A 14,467-nucleotide genomic window follows, 5' to 3' on the forward strand; every position below is an offset into this window, starting at 1 on the left:
AACATCTGATCTGAGGTAAGGACTTTATTTTACCAGTATTGGGTTAATCAGAGTTTTTTTTCACAGCGTTCACAACGTGTCTCCTGTGTGTGTACAGTGTGTGCGTAACGTTAGCGCCAGGCACGGCATAGATAATAGATTTTCAGCCTGCTTCTCTAGCGTGCATAAGTACACATATACTATTGATAATCTAGCGTTTATTTGAAAACGATTCATAAATAGGCCGAAAAATGACAACGTGTTTTGTGTATTCCAGTAAAGAGCTATTTTCGCGGATTTTTCTGGAATCACTAGAAATCTTCAAAACTATACTCGTATTCAAAACGGTATAAAACGGAAATGTACTGATGAAAAAACAATCCGTTTCGTACATGTTGACTGCAAGCAAGTCATTGATAAGCGACGGGTGTATTAGGCACAGCCATAATTTAAGATATAGTTTATGCGTTCGCAAATGTGCTCGTCCTCTCATTGATTAGAGTGGTGGCAACCAAGCGATAATTCGTCATTCATCGTTGGCAACCAATGTGTTAAAGAAGATCTGAGGCTGATGAATGGAGATCCAGGTATCTTGTAGTGTAGCATGATGATTAGAAGACAGGTGCAGAGCCTCCATCCATCAGCATGATTTGTATCACCTGTGCTGATGGGCACGCACCGAAGTGCAGGGGGTGTGTGAGACAGACACAGAGGGTGAGACAGACATGGAGGTGTGTGGTGGTGGTACAGAGGGTTGTGGAGGTGAAACCGTAACATTTGGCCAACAGCTAGGCTAGCTGGTCCATATCCGCTTCCATTCATTAGTGCTAAGCTTTTCCTTTCCCATAATTTCCCATAATGTTGGCATATTCCATTAAGCTTGATGTGTCACAGCAGCAGTGTAATGTATTTGTTGTTTGTTTATTAATTGTATGTTTTTTCTTTCAGTGTAGATCATTCAGCTGTTTGATTTCTTTACTATAATTCCATCAGATATAATAGATTTCTTATGTAGATCATACAGTATCTTAATGATAATCAATTATGAATGACAGAGCATTTATTAGGTCGGATATGACTGACCCTCTTATGCCAAAAGGTTTTATGTATCCGAATGCAAAGGATAATCCACTTCCTGGATTGATTGGATTGAAAGTGCACTGAGCCCATCCCTGTACTGTGTACTTTCATTATTATTATATTAATGTGACCGTCTTCCCGTTTTAACAGGGTAGCCTCCTCCAGACCACCACAGACTCCACTCCTACTGTCAGCATAGTTCTACGTCTCATTCGTTCTGAGGTGAAGTTCTGTCACAACAACAATCAAAGCACTCATTTGACCTGATTATAGGGTTATTGTTCTACCAAATACAATAACATACATGGAATGAATTAACTTCCAGTGCAGTAGTATCTGACATGCCATATCATGCTTATCAGGAGAATTAGGTAATCTATTCATCCTGTAAAACTGTAATTGCAAGTTAAACTAAGTACTAAGCTCAGTTAAAGTTTAGACTAGATTAAATTCAATTGTATTGTCATTGCACAGCACAGGTACAGTACAACGGAATGAAGTTGGCATCTAACCAGAGTGCAAAGTGCATTGCCGTATACAGTATAACATGTATGTAGCTAATGTACGTACAGTACTATTATATACAGTGGTACAAGTATGAATACACTATGGTAGTAAACCATACTAACCAGTGGTATATAACTACAGTATACAGAGTAGGTATGAAATACTGTACAGTATATGCAGATATAGATATATAAAAAGTATATACAGTGTACAGTGTGGGTATATGTACATTTACATTTAGTCATTTAGCTGACGCTTTTATCCAAAGCGACTTACAAGTTCTGTATGACAAGTCATCAGGAAGGGTACAACTCTATCAGCTGAGTAACAATGTTCATCAAAGTGTTGCGTGTTACAGCATAGGTTAGTTTATTAGGACAAGTGCATGACAGTACGGTTAGTTAGGGTTATGTCTTTTTTTATTTTTTATTAATTTTTATTTTTTCAGATAATGGTTGAAGAAGTGCGTCTTTAGTCGACGACGAAAGATTGGACGGGTTTCGGCTGTCCTAACTGGGGTGGGTAGTTCATTCCACCATTGTGGGGCAAGGACTGAGAATAGGTCGACTTCTCTTTGATGACCCTCCCGGAGCTTGGATAGGAGTAGGTCTGAGGCGGCCAGAAGATGCAGAGCGTAGGGGTCTTGAGGGTGTGTAGTTAGAGACCATTGACCGGAGGTAGGCGGGAGCGGTTCCCTTTGCCGCACGGTATGCTAGGTCGAGGGCCTTGAAGCGGATTCGTGCAGCAATGGGGAGCCAGTGCAGGTCCCTAAGAAGTGGGGTGACATGGGCCGACTTCGGTAAGTTTGAGATCAGGCGGGCCGCTGCGTTCTGAATGAGTTGAAGAGGCTTAGTGGCAGTGGCTGGGAGGCCAGCGAGCAGTGCGTTGCAGTAGTCAAGGCGGGAGATGACTGTTGATTGGACGAGGAGTTGGAAGCTTCTTTTGTCAGGAAGGGGCGGATCCTTCTGACGTTGCTCAGGAGGAATCTGCAGGTTCTGATTGTCGCTGCGATGTGAGCAGAGAAGTTCAACTAGTCGTCGAGGACAACACCAAGGTTCTTGTATATATATATTAGGGATGCTCGATATTGGCTTTTTTACCGATACCGATATTCCGATATTGTCCAACTCTTAATTTCCGATACCGATACGATACCAATATCAACCGATACCGATATATGCAGGGTTTCCCCCCAAAAAAACGGAATAATTTCAGGTAACTAATAATTTCACTGGATGCATTCAAAAGGCTTTCTAAATGTAAGCATTATCTGTGCAAAATATGATAATTAAAAAAGTAAAAATTAACATTACATATCTCTTGTTGTTGAATTAAACCAACATGCATACTTTTGACAATAAATAAAATAAGAATTGGTTCTCACTTGCTTGCCTGGGTAAATAAAGGTGAAACGGAGGGCTAGGGCCTCCACAGGGTGCGTTTGATGGAACTGGCGGACACTATGGGGTTGTAACACCCGTTAAAGAATTACACAGAGGCGTGCTGCAGTTACTGGTTGTTATTTGATAGATTTCCAGGTGTGGTTGTCTACAGAGGAATACAATACAGTATACATTAATAACACAGTAGTGATGTACATAAACAAGAATATCCATTAGTAGTATAATGCAAATAGTAACTAGAGCATTCACTTAACCAGAGTTAATATACATAACCTACATAACCTATGTAGGGAATTACTCCTTCAGTGCATGTAAACAGTATAGGTAGGTGGACTGTAAACCAGGTGTAAGATACATTCAGTTCACTAGGGGTAATGAGTGAGTTATAGTTATAGCTTAGGCTAGCTAACGTGCGTCTAAGCTAGCCACGCAACGCAGCAGCATAAAATTATCATAGGAGGGGCAACGTAAGTTGGCTAACGTGTAGCTAAGCTAACGGCGCGGTGTTTCAGTAACGGGGGGAATGACGTCAACAGGAATGGATCAGCGGGGACGCACTAAGTACAGAGTAAACTGAATGAACGAACTAAACGCAGGTACAGTACTCACGTTCATTGACGCACACGTTATCCCATGGGGACAGGGTAAACTACTACAGCACGTCGTTAGACGGTAACACTGAGACCGGCTCGCTCACGTTAAAGGGGAGGAACTCTTAGAGGACCGGTACAGAACAAAGTAGTCGTCAGACAATAACACTGAGACCAGCTCGCTCACATTAAAGGGGAGGAACTCTTAAAGGGTCAGTACAGAACAAAGTAGTCTTATTAGCAGGGCTTTCCTACACAGCCGCACCCAAAAGTCTACTTAGACCTTTTGAACTAAAACGGGAAAGTCTCTGGGGTCCTCGGTATCCGGGAGGCTCGGGAGCTGCACCAACCGGGACACAGGGCGCAGGTATGTTCGGTCCTTCACTTGGACAGCGGCGGTGCGGATGCGCCCGTCAGCTCCAGGGTATGTCTGAGTGACCTTCCCGACAGGCCAGAGTGCCCGAGGGAGCTGTGGGTCAACGATTAGGGCCACCTGGCCTAGTGACAGTTCCTTGCCGTCCTTCCTCCACTTCTGCCTCTCCTGTAGACCCGGTAAGTAGTGGCGAATGAATGCAGACCAGAAGTGGTCGGCCAGCACTTGACTATGCCTCCAGCGACGTTTCCCAAGGAGGTCACTGGAGTCGTAAACTGCTTGAGGTAGAGACGAGTCACGGCGTCCCATGATGAGGAGGTTCGGGGTAACGGGATCAGGGTCTGCAACGTCCGAGGAGAGGTAGCCCAATGGCTTTGCATTCATGATGCCCTCCACTTCGATGAGGACTGTGTGGAGGACGGTCTCAGACACTATCTGATCTTTCAGGATGACTCTGAGGGCAGTCTTCACCGACTTCACCTCCCTCTCCCAAGTTCCACCAAAGTGCGGTGCGCTCGGCGGGTTGAAGCGGAACGTAATCTTCTGCTTAGCTAACTGTTCCTTCAGTCTGGGTTCCATCTCGGCAAAGGCTTCCTGCAGCTCTCTGTTTCCTCCGACAAAGTTTGTGCCATTATCGCTGAGGAGCTCGAAAGGTGTGCCGCGGCGTGAGATGAAACGCCTCAGGGACATCAAGAAGGCGTCAGAGTCCAGGCTTTCTAGGAGGTCAAGGTGTATGCAGCGTGTAGTCATACACTTGTAGACGATCCCCCACCTCTTCTCATTCCGGCGCCCTATCTTGATGTGAAATGGCCCGAAACAGTCTACTCCTGTAGAATAGAATGGGGGCTTGTAGAGACGCAGGCGACAGGGCGGAAGGTCGGCCATTTTAGGCATGTCGGGCTTTGCTCGCCACAGATGACATTCTCGGCAGGTGTGTTGATGCTTGCGGATTGCTTCTCTTCCTCGTAGAACCCAGAATCGGGATCGAAGATCAGCGAATACCCTCTCAGGCCCGGGGTGGAGAAGAGTTTGATCATAGTCTTGGATGATCAGCCTTGTCAGGGGGTGATGTGGGTCCAAGACGATTGGGTGAATGGCATCCATCCCCAAGTTCTCGGCTCTGCGCAGCCTACCGCCTACTCTGAGGAGACCTGTAGCCTTGTCGTACTCCGGAGATAGGGAGCTCAAACGACTGTCTGAGGGAAGAGGTCGGTCAGACTGGAGGGCCTTGATCTCCTCGGGGAATGAGTCCAGCTGGGCTCGTGTAAGGAGGACCTTCTCGGCATTGAGGACGTCAGCTGCTTCGTAGGGCTGATCTGTAGTCTGGGCGTCAGCCGCACCGTGAAGGGACCTGGCTGTTGCTTGGACGAGGTCCTTCCATGAAGTGAAGTCTTCAACGGCAGGGAGCAGAGGACTGGGAGAGGTGGTTACATGACAGATTATGGCAGACTTCTTCATCTCGTGGCCGTCGGACTCGGGATGAGCAGAGGGCATAGTAGGCCACTGGTCTTCAGGTAGGTAGAGGAACTCTGGACCTTTGTGCCATCGATGTGGTCATACCAGTTCCTCCAAGGTTAGGCCCCGAGTGATGTCGTCTGCTGGGTTTGAGGCAGAGTTCACGTATCTCCAGTTATCGGGCTCGGTCAGGTTCTGGATTTCCGCAACTCGTGTGCCCACGAAGACCTTATATCTACAGGACTCTGACTTGATCCAATGGAGAACTGTGGTGGAATCCGACCACAAGACGACCCGTTGGATGGGGACGGTGAGCTCGGCTTGAAGTACATCATTAAGCTGGGCACCTGTGAGGGCAGCGCTCAGCTCGAGTCGGGGCATCGACAGCTGCTTCCTGGGGGCCACCCGAGACCTAGCGAGCACAAAGGAAATGTGGACTTGCTGTTGGTCATCCATGGTCCGCATGTAGGCGACAGAGCCGTATGCACGCTCGGACGCGTCACAGAAGATGTGGAGGTCCCTGGTCGAAGTAGAGGTGTTCGCATGTGGTGGAGCGTAGGCTCGGTGGAACTCCAGGTGTATGAGGTGAGGGATCTCTTGCTCCCAGGTGCGCCATCTGTCGAGCAGGCTTTGGGGTCGGATTGGGTCGTCCCAGCCGACCTCCTCCTTCCAAAGGTCTTGTATGATGACCTTGGCTCTTGTGGTGAAAGGTACAATGTAGCCAAGGGGGTCGTACTGGCAGGCAAGTACTCTGTAGAGGTTCCTCATGGTAGGTGCTGAGGTCTCCACAGGGCGATGCTTATAGCCCAGGGAGTCATTGAGGCAGTTCCAGCGTAGGCCCAGTGTAGGCTCCTGAAGGTCACTACTACTCTTGGAGAGCCACAGTTTGCTGCTTTCGGAGCGGGCTTCGGGCGGAAGGTGCTCGATGACCATAGGCACGTTGCTTGCCCACTGGCGGACCTCAAACCCTCCCGCCTGTAGGTGATGGCGGAGTTCATCGACGAGACGCTTGGCCTCTTCGGCGGAGTGTGTGCTATGCAGACAGTTGTCGACATAGAAGGACTGCTCGACTGTCTTTATCAAGTTGGAATTGCCCTCTGTGTCGTTTTGGATGTGTTGCTGGAGGGCGTAAATGGCACAGCAGGGGCTACAGGTTGTCCCGAATGGAAGTACCTGCCACTCATAGATATCCGGCTCCTTCTCCCTCTCCATGTTCCTCCAGATGAAGCGCAGCACTGGCTTGTCGGTAGGCAGCAGGCGGATCTGGTGAAACATACCTTTGATGTCGCCACTGACTGCCACGGCATGCTGACGAAACCTGAGGAGGACACCGAGCAGGGTTGGCCCGAGTGTAGGTCCAGGAAGCAGAAGGTCATTTAGGGACAGGCCTTGGTACTGGAATGAACAGTTAAAAACGATCCTGTCCTTACTGTTGTGGGTCACCATATGGTGCGGGATGTAGTAGGATTCTGCAGACTGGTCAGCTTCTGCCGGGGTTATCCTTGCCACGTAACCAGCCTTCTCCAGTTTCCGTATCTCATTACAGTAGACCTCGGCTCGTTTGGGGTCCTTGGTAAGTCTTCTCTCTATGCTGCGGAGGCATGGCAGCACAGCTTCCTTAGGGACATGTAGTGGGGTAGCATTTGCTTGCCGAAGCAGGGGAGTAGCGTAGCGCTGGACTCCGTCAACCTTGACCCTGGTAGTGAGTGCTTGGAGCGCGACCATGGCTTGCTGATCTTGCTTGGAGCGGGTGACTGCCTTCGTGCTGATGTAAGGGAGAGTGTCGACTTGCCAGAGGCGCTCGACATCCCTGAAGAGCTCTGTGGCTGGAGAGGCAGTGGCAGTGTGGAGGCACTGTGAAGAAGATGTAGTCTGGGCAAGGTTTGTAGGGCCCTGGAGTGACCAACCTAGTCGGGTGCAAATACCGACGGGGCCGCCTGGTGGGCCTGCGCGTACAGGCTGTACTGGGGTCAGAAGGTGTGGCATATCTGAACCAATCAGAAGTAGTGGCTGGGCATGGTCGACTGGTGGTAGGGGCAGGCCGTGGAGGTGCTTGTAGCGTTTCTGTAGTGCGGCCACAGGATAAGAGTGTTCGGCCAGGCTGAGGCCTTCGGCGGTGAAGGCCTGGTGGATCCGATACTTCTGGGAAGGCGTGCACCATGGAGAAACGTCGAAGGAGACGGAGCTGCCCTGGAGCTGTTCGACGTTCTGCTGGACGGTTTGTAGATGGAGAGTCTCTGGCGTTCTGGGAAGGTTCAGCCGCCGCACGGCTTGAGGCAGAACGATACTTCGTTCAGAGCCGTCGTCCAACACGGCATAGGTCTCCAGGGCTTGGTCCCCGTTCCTCAAGATGACCTTGATGACCTTTAACATAACCTGTTGTGGACGGTTGGGCCGGTCGAGGTATACCTTAGTGGGTGGTGTAGTGACCATACAGACTGTGGTTTCACCCTGCTGTATGGAGTCGTGCAGAATGGTAAGGTGCTGTTCTTTGCATGTATTGCATGGGCGCGTCAGAGTACATGCTTCGGCGGAGTGTTTGCGGCCACACTTCCAGCACCGTTTCTCCTCTCTGATCCACTTCACGGCCTGGCTGGTAGATAGCGTCTTGAAGTCGTCACAAGCATTCAAGAAGTGCTCCTTGTTGTCACAATAGGGGCAATACGGTTTGGACTTGAAAGGGGTTTTGTAGCGAGTAGGCTCTGGGGTACTAGCGACTTCCCCAGCATTGAGGAGGATGGTTGTGGTCTTCTCCTTATAGTGAGTGACACGTTGGTCTTGCTTGGTTGGCTTGGGTGCGTCGCACTGATAAAGCGCTGCGGCTCGACTTGAGAGGCGCTTAGCCTGTGACTTCATCTGGAGCCAGGCTGCCAGGTCGGGCAGGGTGTATGTCAGGTCTGACCCTGTCCGGAGAATGCCGCGGCTGAGGCAGTATTCGATGAATCCATCCCTGACTGAAGGGGGCATCTTGCTCAGGAGCCGGTCGACGTGGGATCCGCATCTCAACTCGTACCCGTTTTGACCTTCAAGTGTCCCGAGCATGCCCACCAGAGACTGGATGGACAGGGCGAAGGAGTCGAAGGCTTCAGTGTCACCAAACTTGATGGGAGGTGAGTTGAGAATGGCGCCTAACTCTGATTGGACGAGCTGTCTGGGTTGGCCGTACTTGTCTTGCAGGGCTTGCAATGCAGCAGTATACGGTCGAGGGTCATACATGTAGGCTCTGGCGAGGTGGAGAGCACTGGGCAGACAGGTGCCCGGTACTACCCATCAAGTTATCCAAGGCTATCTTGAGTAGGGCAAAGTCACTTTCGCGGTCACGTTCAAAGACTGGCAGCATCGGCTGTGGGATGCCGTAGGGAGAGGTAATCAGCATCTCTGATCCTGGGTGCTGTAAATGCCCCGATATAACCTGTGGCGGGGTAAGAGCCATGTGAGGTGCAGCAGGACTTGCGTTCTGGTATGGTGGGGCTGCAGTAGAGATGGTCGCACCGTAGGTAGGACAGCACTTCACTTAGCAAAAGCGAAAGGCCTCTCCTCTGTCCTGATTCTCCTAGATCTATCTGCAGCCTTCGACACAGTCAACCATCAGATCCTCCTCGCGGCCCTCGCAGGAATGGGAGTGGCTGGATCTGCGCTGACATGGCTGACATCATACCTCAATGACCGCTCCTACCAAGTGTCATGGAGAGGGACTCTGTCGGCCACCCGCCCCCTCCAGACGGGTGTCCCCCAGGGCTCGGTCCTAGGACCCCTTCTCTTCTCCCTCTACACTAAATCACTGGGTAACATTATCACATCTCATGGCTTCTCATATCATTGTTATGCCGATGATACTCAACTCTTCCTCTCCTTCCCTCCCTCAGATATCCACGTCTCTGAGCGGATCTCGGCCTGTCTGTCCGACATCTCCGCCTGGATGACGACCAACCACCTCAAACTGAACCTAAGCAAAACAGAATTGCTCCACCTGCCGGCCAAATCCTCCCCCCTGACCGACCTCTCCATCACAGTCGAGAATGCAGCTGTGACCGCGTCGCCGACCGCCAAGAACCTTGGTGTTGTCCTCGACGACCAGTTGAACTTCTCTGCTCACATCGCAGCGACAACCAGAACCTGCAGATTCCTCCTGAGCAACGTCAGAAGGATACGCCCCTTCCTGACAAAAGAAGCCACCCAACTCCTCGTCCAATCAACAGTCATCTCCCGCCTCGACTACTGCAACGCACTGCTAGCTGGCCTCCCGGCCACTGCCACCAAGCCTCTTCAACTCATTCAAAATGCAGCGGCCCGCCTGATCTCAAACCTACCGAAGTCAGCCCATGTCACCCCACTTCTTAGGGACCTGCACTGGCTCCCCATTGCTGCACGTATCCGCTTCAAGGCCCTCGACCTAGCATACCGTGCGGCAAAGGGAACCGCTCCCGCCTACCTCCGGTCAATGGTCTCTAACTACACACCCTCAAGACCCCTACGCTCTGCGTCTTCTGGCCGCCTCAGATCTACTCCTATCCAAGCTCCCGGAGGGTCATCAAAGAGAAGCCGCCTATTCTCAGTCCTTGCCCCACAATGGTGGAATGAACTACCCATCCCAGTTAGGACAGCCGAATCCCGTCCAATCTTTCGCCGTCGACTAAAGACTCACTTCTTCAACCATTATCTGAAATGATAAAAAAAAAAAAAAAAAATAAAAATCTAACCCCGACTAACCTTAATGTCATGCACTTGTCCTAATAAACTAACCTACACTGTAACACGCAACACTTTGATGAACATTGTTACTCAGCTGATAGAGTTATACCCTTCTTGCTGTCTTGTCGCACAGAACTTGTAAGTCGCTTTGGATAAAAGCGTCAGCTAAATGACTAAATGTAAATGTAAATGTAAATGTAGGACTCTGGGTACTGTGTGTAGCTACAGAAGGTTCGTGTGAGGTCGTAGGTTGCTCAATTGGACCAGGCATGTTAGGAGCTGGGTACCATGACACAGGGGGAGCGGCAGAGCGAGACGTCGCCTGTGCTGGATGGTGCATCACTGGGGTGATGGCGGCTGGGTTAGCCGGCGGGGAATGCATGTTCTGTGGTATGGTAGGGAGTGCTAGAGGCACAGGTGCCACTACGTGGTGCTGTAGTCCAGGTGGTGGATAGGTCGGCTCAGATACTGCTGCGGGCACAAGAGGGGGTGCAGGGTGTAGGTGAGAGATGGGTTGATGCGGTGAGCCTGCGGGAACATTGGCAGGTGGGGCATGCATCGCTGGTAGGGAGTAGAAGCCCCTGGGGGACGATGCACCGCTACGTGGTCCCGTCTCGGACTCTTGAAGAAGTGAGGTGACAATTTTGGCTAATTGAAGTTCCTGCTCCTTCTTCTTAAGCCGCCTCTGCCTGTCGAGGCGTGTAGCGATAGCTTCTCTTGCATCTTGTGCTTCCTGCTGTATGCGCTGTAAGCGTTGGCACTCCAGGTCGGCGTTGCCGTCTTCTTCTACCTGGCGCTGTAGCTCCTCGAGCTCCAGGGAGTGGATGTGCTCCTGGAGGATAGCTTCCTGGACTGGTGAGAGAGCATGTTGTGTGTGTACGCTCCCGGATGAACGATGGGGACCAACGCCTGACCTTATGGTGGGTCTAGGAATTGACCGGTATGAGGACCTACTACCTTCGGACGGGTCCCTTGCCTCGTTCGCCGGGCATGAGCGATGGGAGCAGGCACCTGACCTTATGGTGGATCTATGAGTTGGCTGATGTGAGGGCCTACTACCTTCAGACGGGCCCCTTGCCTCGCTCGCCGGGTATGAACGATGGGAGCCAACACCTGACCGCTCGCTCCTCGTAGATGGGTTCCTCGTCTCGCTATCCCGGCGCTGTGATGCGTGGGGTAGGGCCTTTGGGGGTTCATCTTGTGATTGAGTACGGAGTTGAGTACTAGGTTGAGTACTGGGTTGAGTACTGGGTTGAGTACTGGATTGAGTACTGGATTGAGTACTGGGTTGAGTACTGAGTTGAGTACTGGGTTGAGTACTAGGTTGAGTACTGGGTTGAGTACTGGATTGAGTACTGGATTGAGTACTGGGTTGAGTACTGAGTTGAGTACTGGGTTGAGTACTAGGCGGGGTGTTAGGTTGAGCGCTAGGTTGGGTACTGAGTTGAGTACTGGGTTGAGGTTCGTATCCCACTTCGAAGTCACGTAGGTGGCTTGGTAGGTGGCGCTCTCTCTGCGGGTGAGCGTGGTCTCTGTGTTGTCCTGGTCTGCCATAGCATCTTGAAGGAGCTCCATCCGGCTCGAAGGACCATGAAACGGAGGGCTAGGGCCTCCACAGGGTGCGTTTGATGGAACTGGCGGACACTATGGGGTTGTAACACCCGTTAAAGAATTACACAGAGGCGTGCTGCAGTTACTGGTTGTTATTTGATAGATTTCCAGGTGTGGTTGTCTACAGAGGAATACAATACAGTATACATTAATAACACAGTAGTGATGTACATAAACAAGAATATCCATTAGTAGTATAATGCAAATAGTAACTAGAGCATTCACTTAACCAGAGTTAATATACATAACCTACATAACCTATGTAGGGAATTACTCCTTCAGTGCATGTAAACAGTATAGGTAGGTGGACTGTAAACCAGGTGTAAGATACATTCAGTTCACTAGGGGTAATGAGTGAGTTATAGTTATAGCTTAGGCTAGCTAACGTGCGTCTAAGCTAGCCACGCAACGCAGCAGCATATCATAGGAGGGGCAACGTAAGTTGGCTAACGTGTAGCTAAGCTAACGGCGCGGTGTTTCAGTAACGGGGGGAATGACGTCAACAGGAATGGATCAGCGGGGACGCACTAAGTACAGAGTAAACTGAATGAACGAACTAAACGCAGGTACAGTACTCACGTTCATTGACGCACACGTTATCCCATGGGGACAGGGTAAACTACTACAGCACGTCGTTAGACGGTAACACTGAGACCGGCTCGCTCACGTTAAAGGGGAGGAACTCTTAGAGGACCGGTACAGAACAAAGTAGTCGTCAGACAATAACACTGAGACCAGCTCACTCACATTAAAGGGGAGGAACTCTTAAAGGGTCAGTACAGAACAAAGTAGTCTTATTAGCAGGGCTTTCCTACAAAAGGTTAAATAAATGTAAAAAAATATATATATATATATTGTTATTGTTTTTTTTTTTACCGATACCGATATTTTCCGATATCACATTTTACTGCCGATATCGGCCGATAATATCGGACATCCCTAATATATATATATATATATATATATATATATATATATATATATATATATATATATATATATATATATATATATATATTGTGACGAGCCTGGTGGTGTTCAGGATCGACATGGACCAAAACAAACTATTTCAATGTCCACACAAGCACAATTTCAATAAATAAATGATATTTATTGATTCATAGAACAAGTCCAATGGGCAATAGGGTAATCGTACAGTCTAGGGTCAAAACACAGGCTCTCGTACAAAAAAAGGGATTGTTCAATACTCAGAGTTTGTCTTCCGGTCCAGGGTCAGTACACAAGGGGGTTTCTCAGCCAGTCTAGGGTCCAGTACACAACAAACACCTTCTCGCCTTCACCTCTCCTCTCAACTACCTCTCACCTCACAAAACTCTGTATCACAATCTCTCTCTCTCTCTGTACTCCGCTCCTACCTCACCTCCACTCAACTATACTCTGTCTGTCCTAGTGTTTTATGTTATGTGTCTCTGGTGTGTGTGTGTGTGGGATGTGGGTGATCTCGTGGTGCAGAGGTGTGTTCTATCAGTCCTAATCAGCTGCCTAATTGCTTCTCCTCTCCTCGTGGCAGTAGTATCTCCCATCCTTCACATAGCTATGGGACGGGGGATGATATCTGCCACAATATATATATATATATATATTAGAGATGTCCGATATTATCGGCCTACTGATATTATTGGCTGATATTGGCATCAAAATGTCATATATATATTTTTTTGTATTTAACCTGTATTTGTAAGGGCTGCATGTGTGTGTGGGTCACGAGCAGATAATAGGGACTCTTTAAGTTATCCGTGTAACGAATAACCACTAAACTGCTTACGCAGACATTAACTCATTCAGCGCCAGCTATTAGTCGGGGCCCGCTGTAGCTAGGCCACGCTTTAAACGATAGGAGTGCGTCACCTTGTTTGTAGAGCTATAACTATATTCTATATTATAGCTATGGATACAATACTATGGCCCATTTGACATCACCTATCTATCATTCAATATGTGAAAAATAATAAATGTTTCCATCCATACGTTCCTGTGTTATACCGTGGTGAATATAAGTATGGTTTTAGAGCGGTGTAGGGTAATTCATGGAATGCTGAGTTATAGCCTTATACGTCAATTCCACTATAGACGTTGCCGTTTCTTGCCTGTACATGCTATTATTCCGAAATCAAATCTATATCATAGGTATTATGTTCCATCATGAATGCATGAAAGGGGGGGGGGGTCGTTTCTGATTATTTGATTGTCAGTAACGGCATTCGTATTGAGACAGATAGATACAGTACTGTCTATCTGTATGTCATGTATGTAATATATGTTACGATGAATCGAAAATGGGGGACCCTGATGTAAACAAGACGAAAGTCTTTCTCTGGTCTGCATCCCCTTAACAATTGTGTGTATTGAGCTGTACTGTATTGTACCCATTCTGCAATCTGTTAATAAAATGTTCAATCAATCAATCAATCAATTGAACACTAAAAACGCTTATCAGCCCGATCGGTATAAAAGCATTGCAGGATCAAGCTAAAATTTACGTCAGATCGTCCTTACCTGTGATTGGGAGTATTCCAAAAATAATATTCCAATTGTTTTATCGCCATCTGGTACATCCAATGTCCATTTGGTCGACGGCATAACCCACCACAACATATGGATCGGGGATATTTGACGCGCTTCAATGGAACCGGGAGAAGCGCTCCCCTCGCCCGACAAGGAAAAATGAAACCGGAGACATTTGGCCAATACACAGGCCAAGATACAAGGTTACAAAGGGTGCTCGATACCGCCATCTAGCTGGATGCGGCCGGTAT

The 14,467-nt window shown here is 48.9% G+C and overlaps 1 protein-coding gene across 1 annotated transcript in view; it reads left to right on the forward strand.

Annotated features, from left to right (window-relative positions):
* Positions 1–14,467, forward strand: part of ccdc33 (coiled-coil domain containing 33) — a gene marked incomplete at both ends in the record, with an annotated part of 174,978 nt that overhangs the window by 123,804 nt on the left and 36,707 nt on the right. Inside the window, 3 exons of the mRNA XM_084335198.1 lie at positions 4,380–4,467; positions 4,902–5,085; positions 6,610–6,758. Coding sequence (XP_084191324.1) covers positions 4,380–4,467; positions 4,902–5,085; positions 6,610–6,758 — 421 coding nt within the window. The remainder of the gene's footprint in view (positions 1–4,379; positions 4,468–4,901; positions 5,086–6,609; positions 6,759–14,467) is intronic.

Source organism: Notolepis coatsorum, assembly GCF_963971535.1.
Source record: "Notolepis coatsorum genome assembly, chromosome: 18".
In the NCBI taxonomy this organism is placed as follows: Eukaryota; Metazoa; Chordata; class Actinopteri; order Aulopiformes; family Paralepididae; genus Notolepis; species Notolepis coatsorum.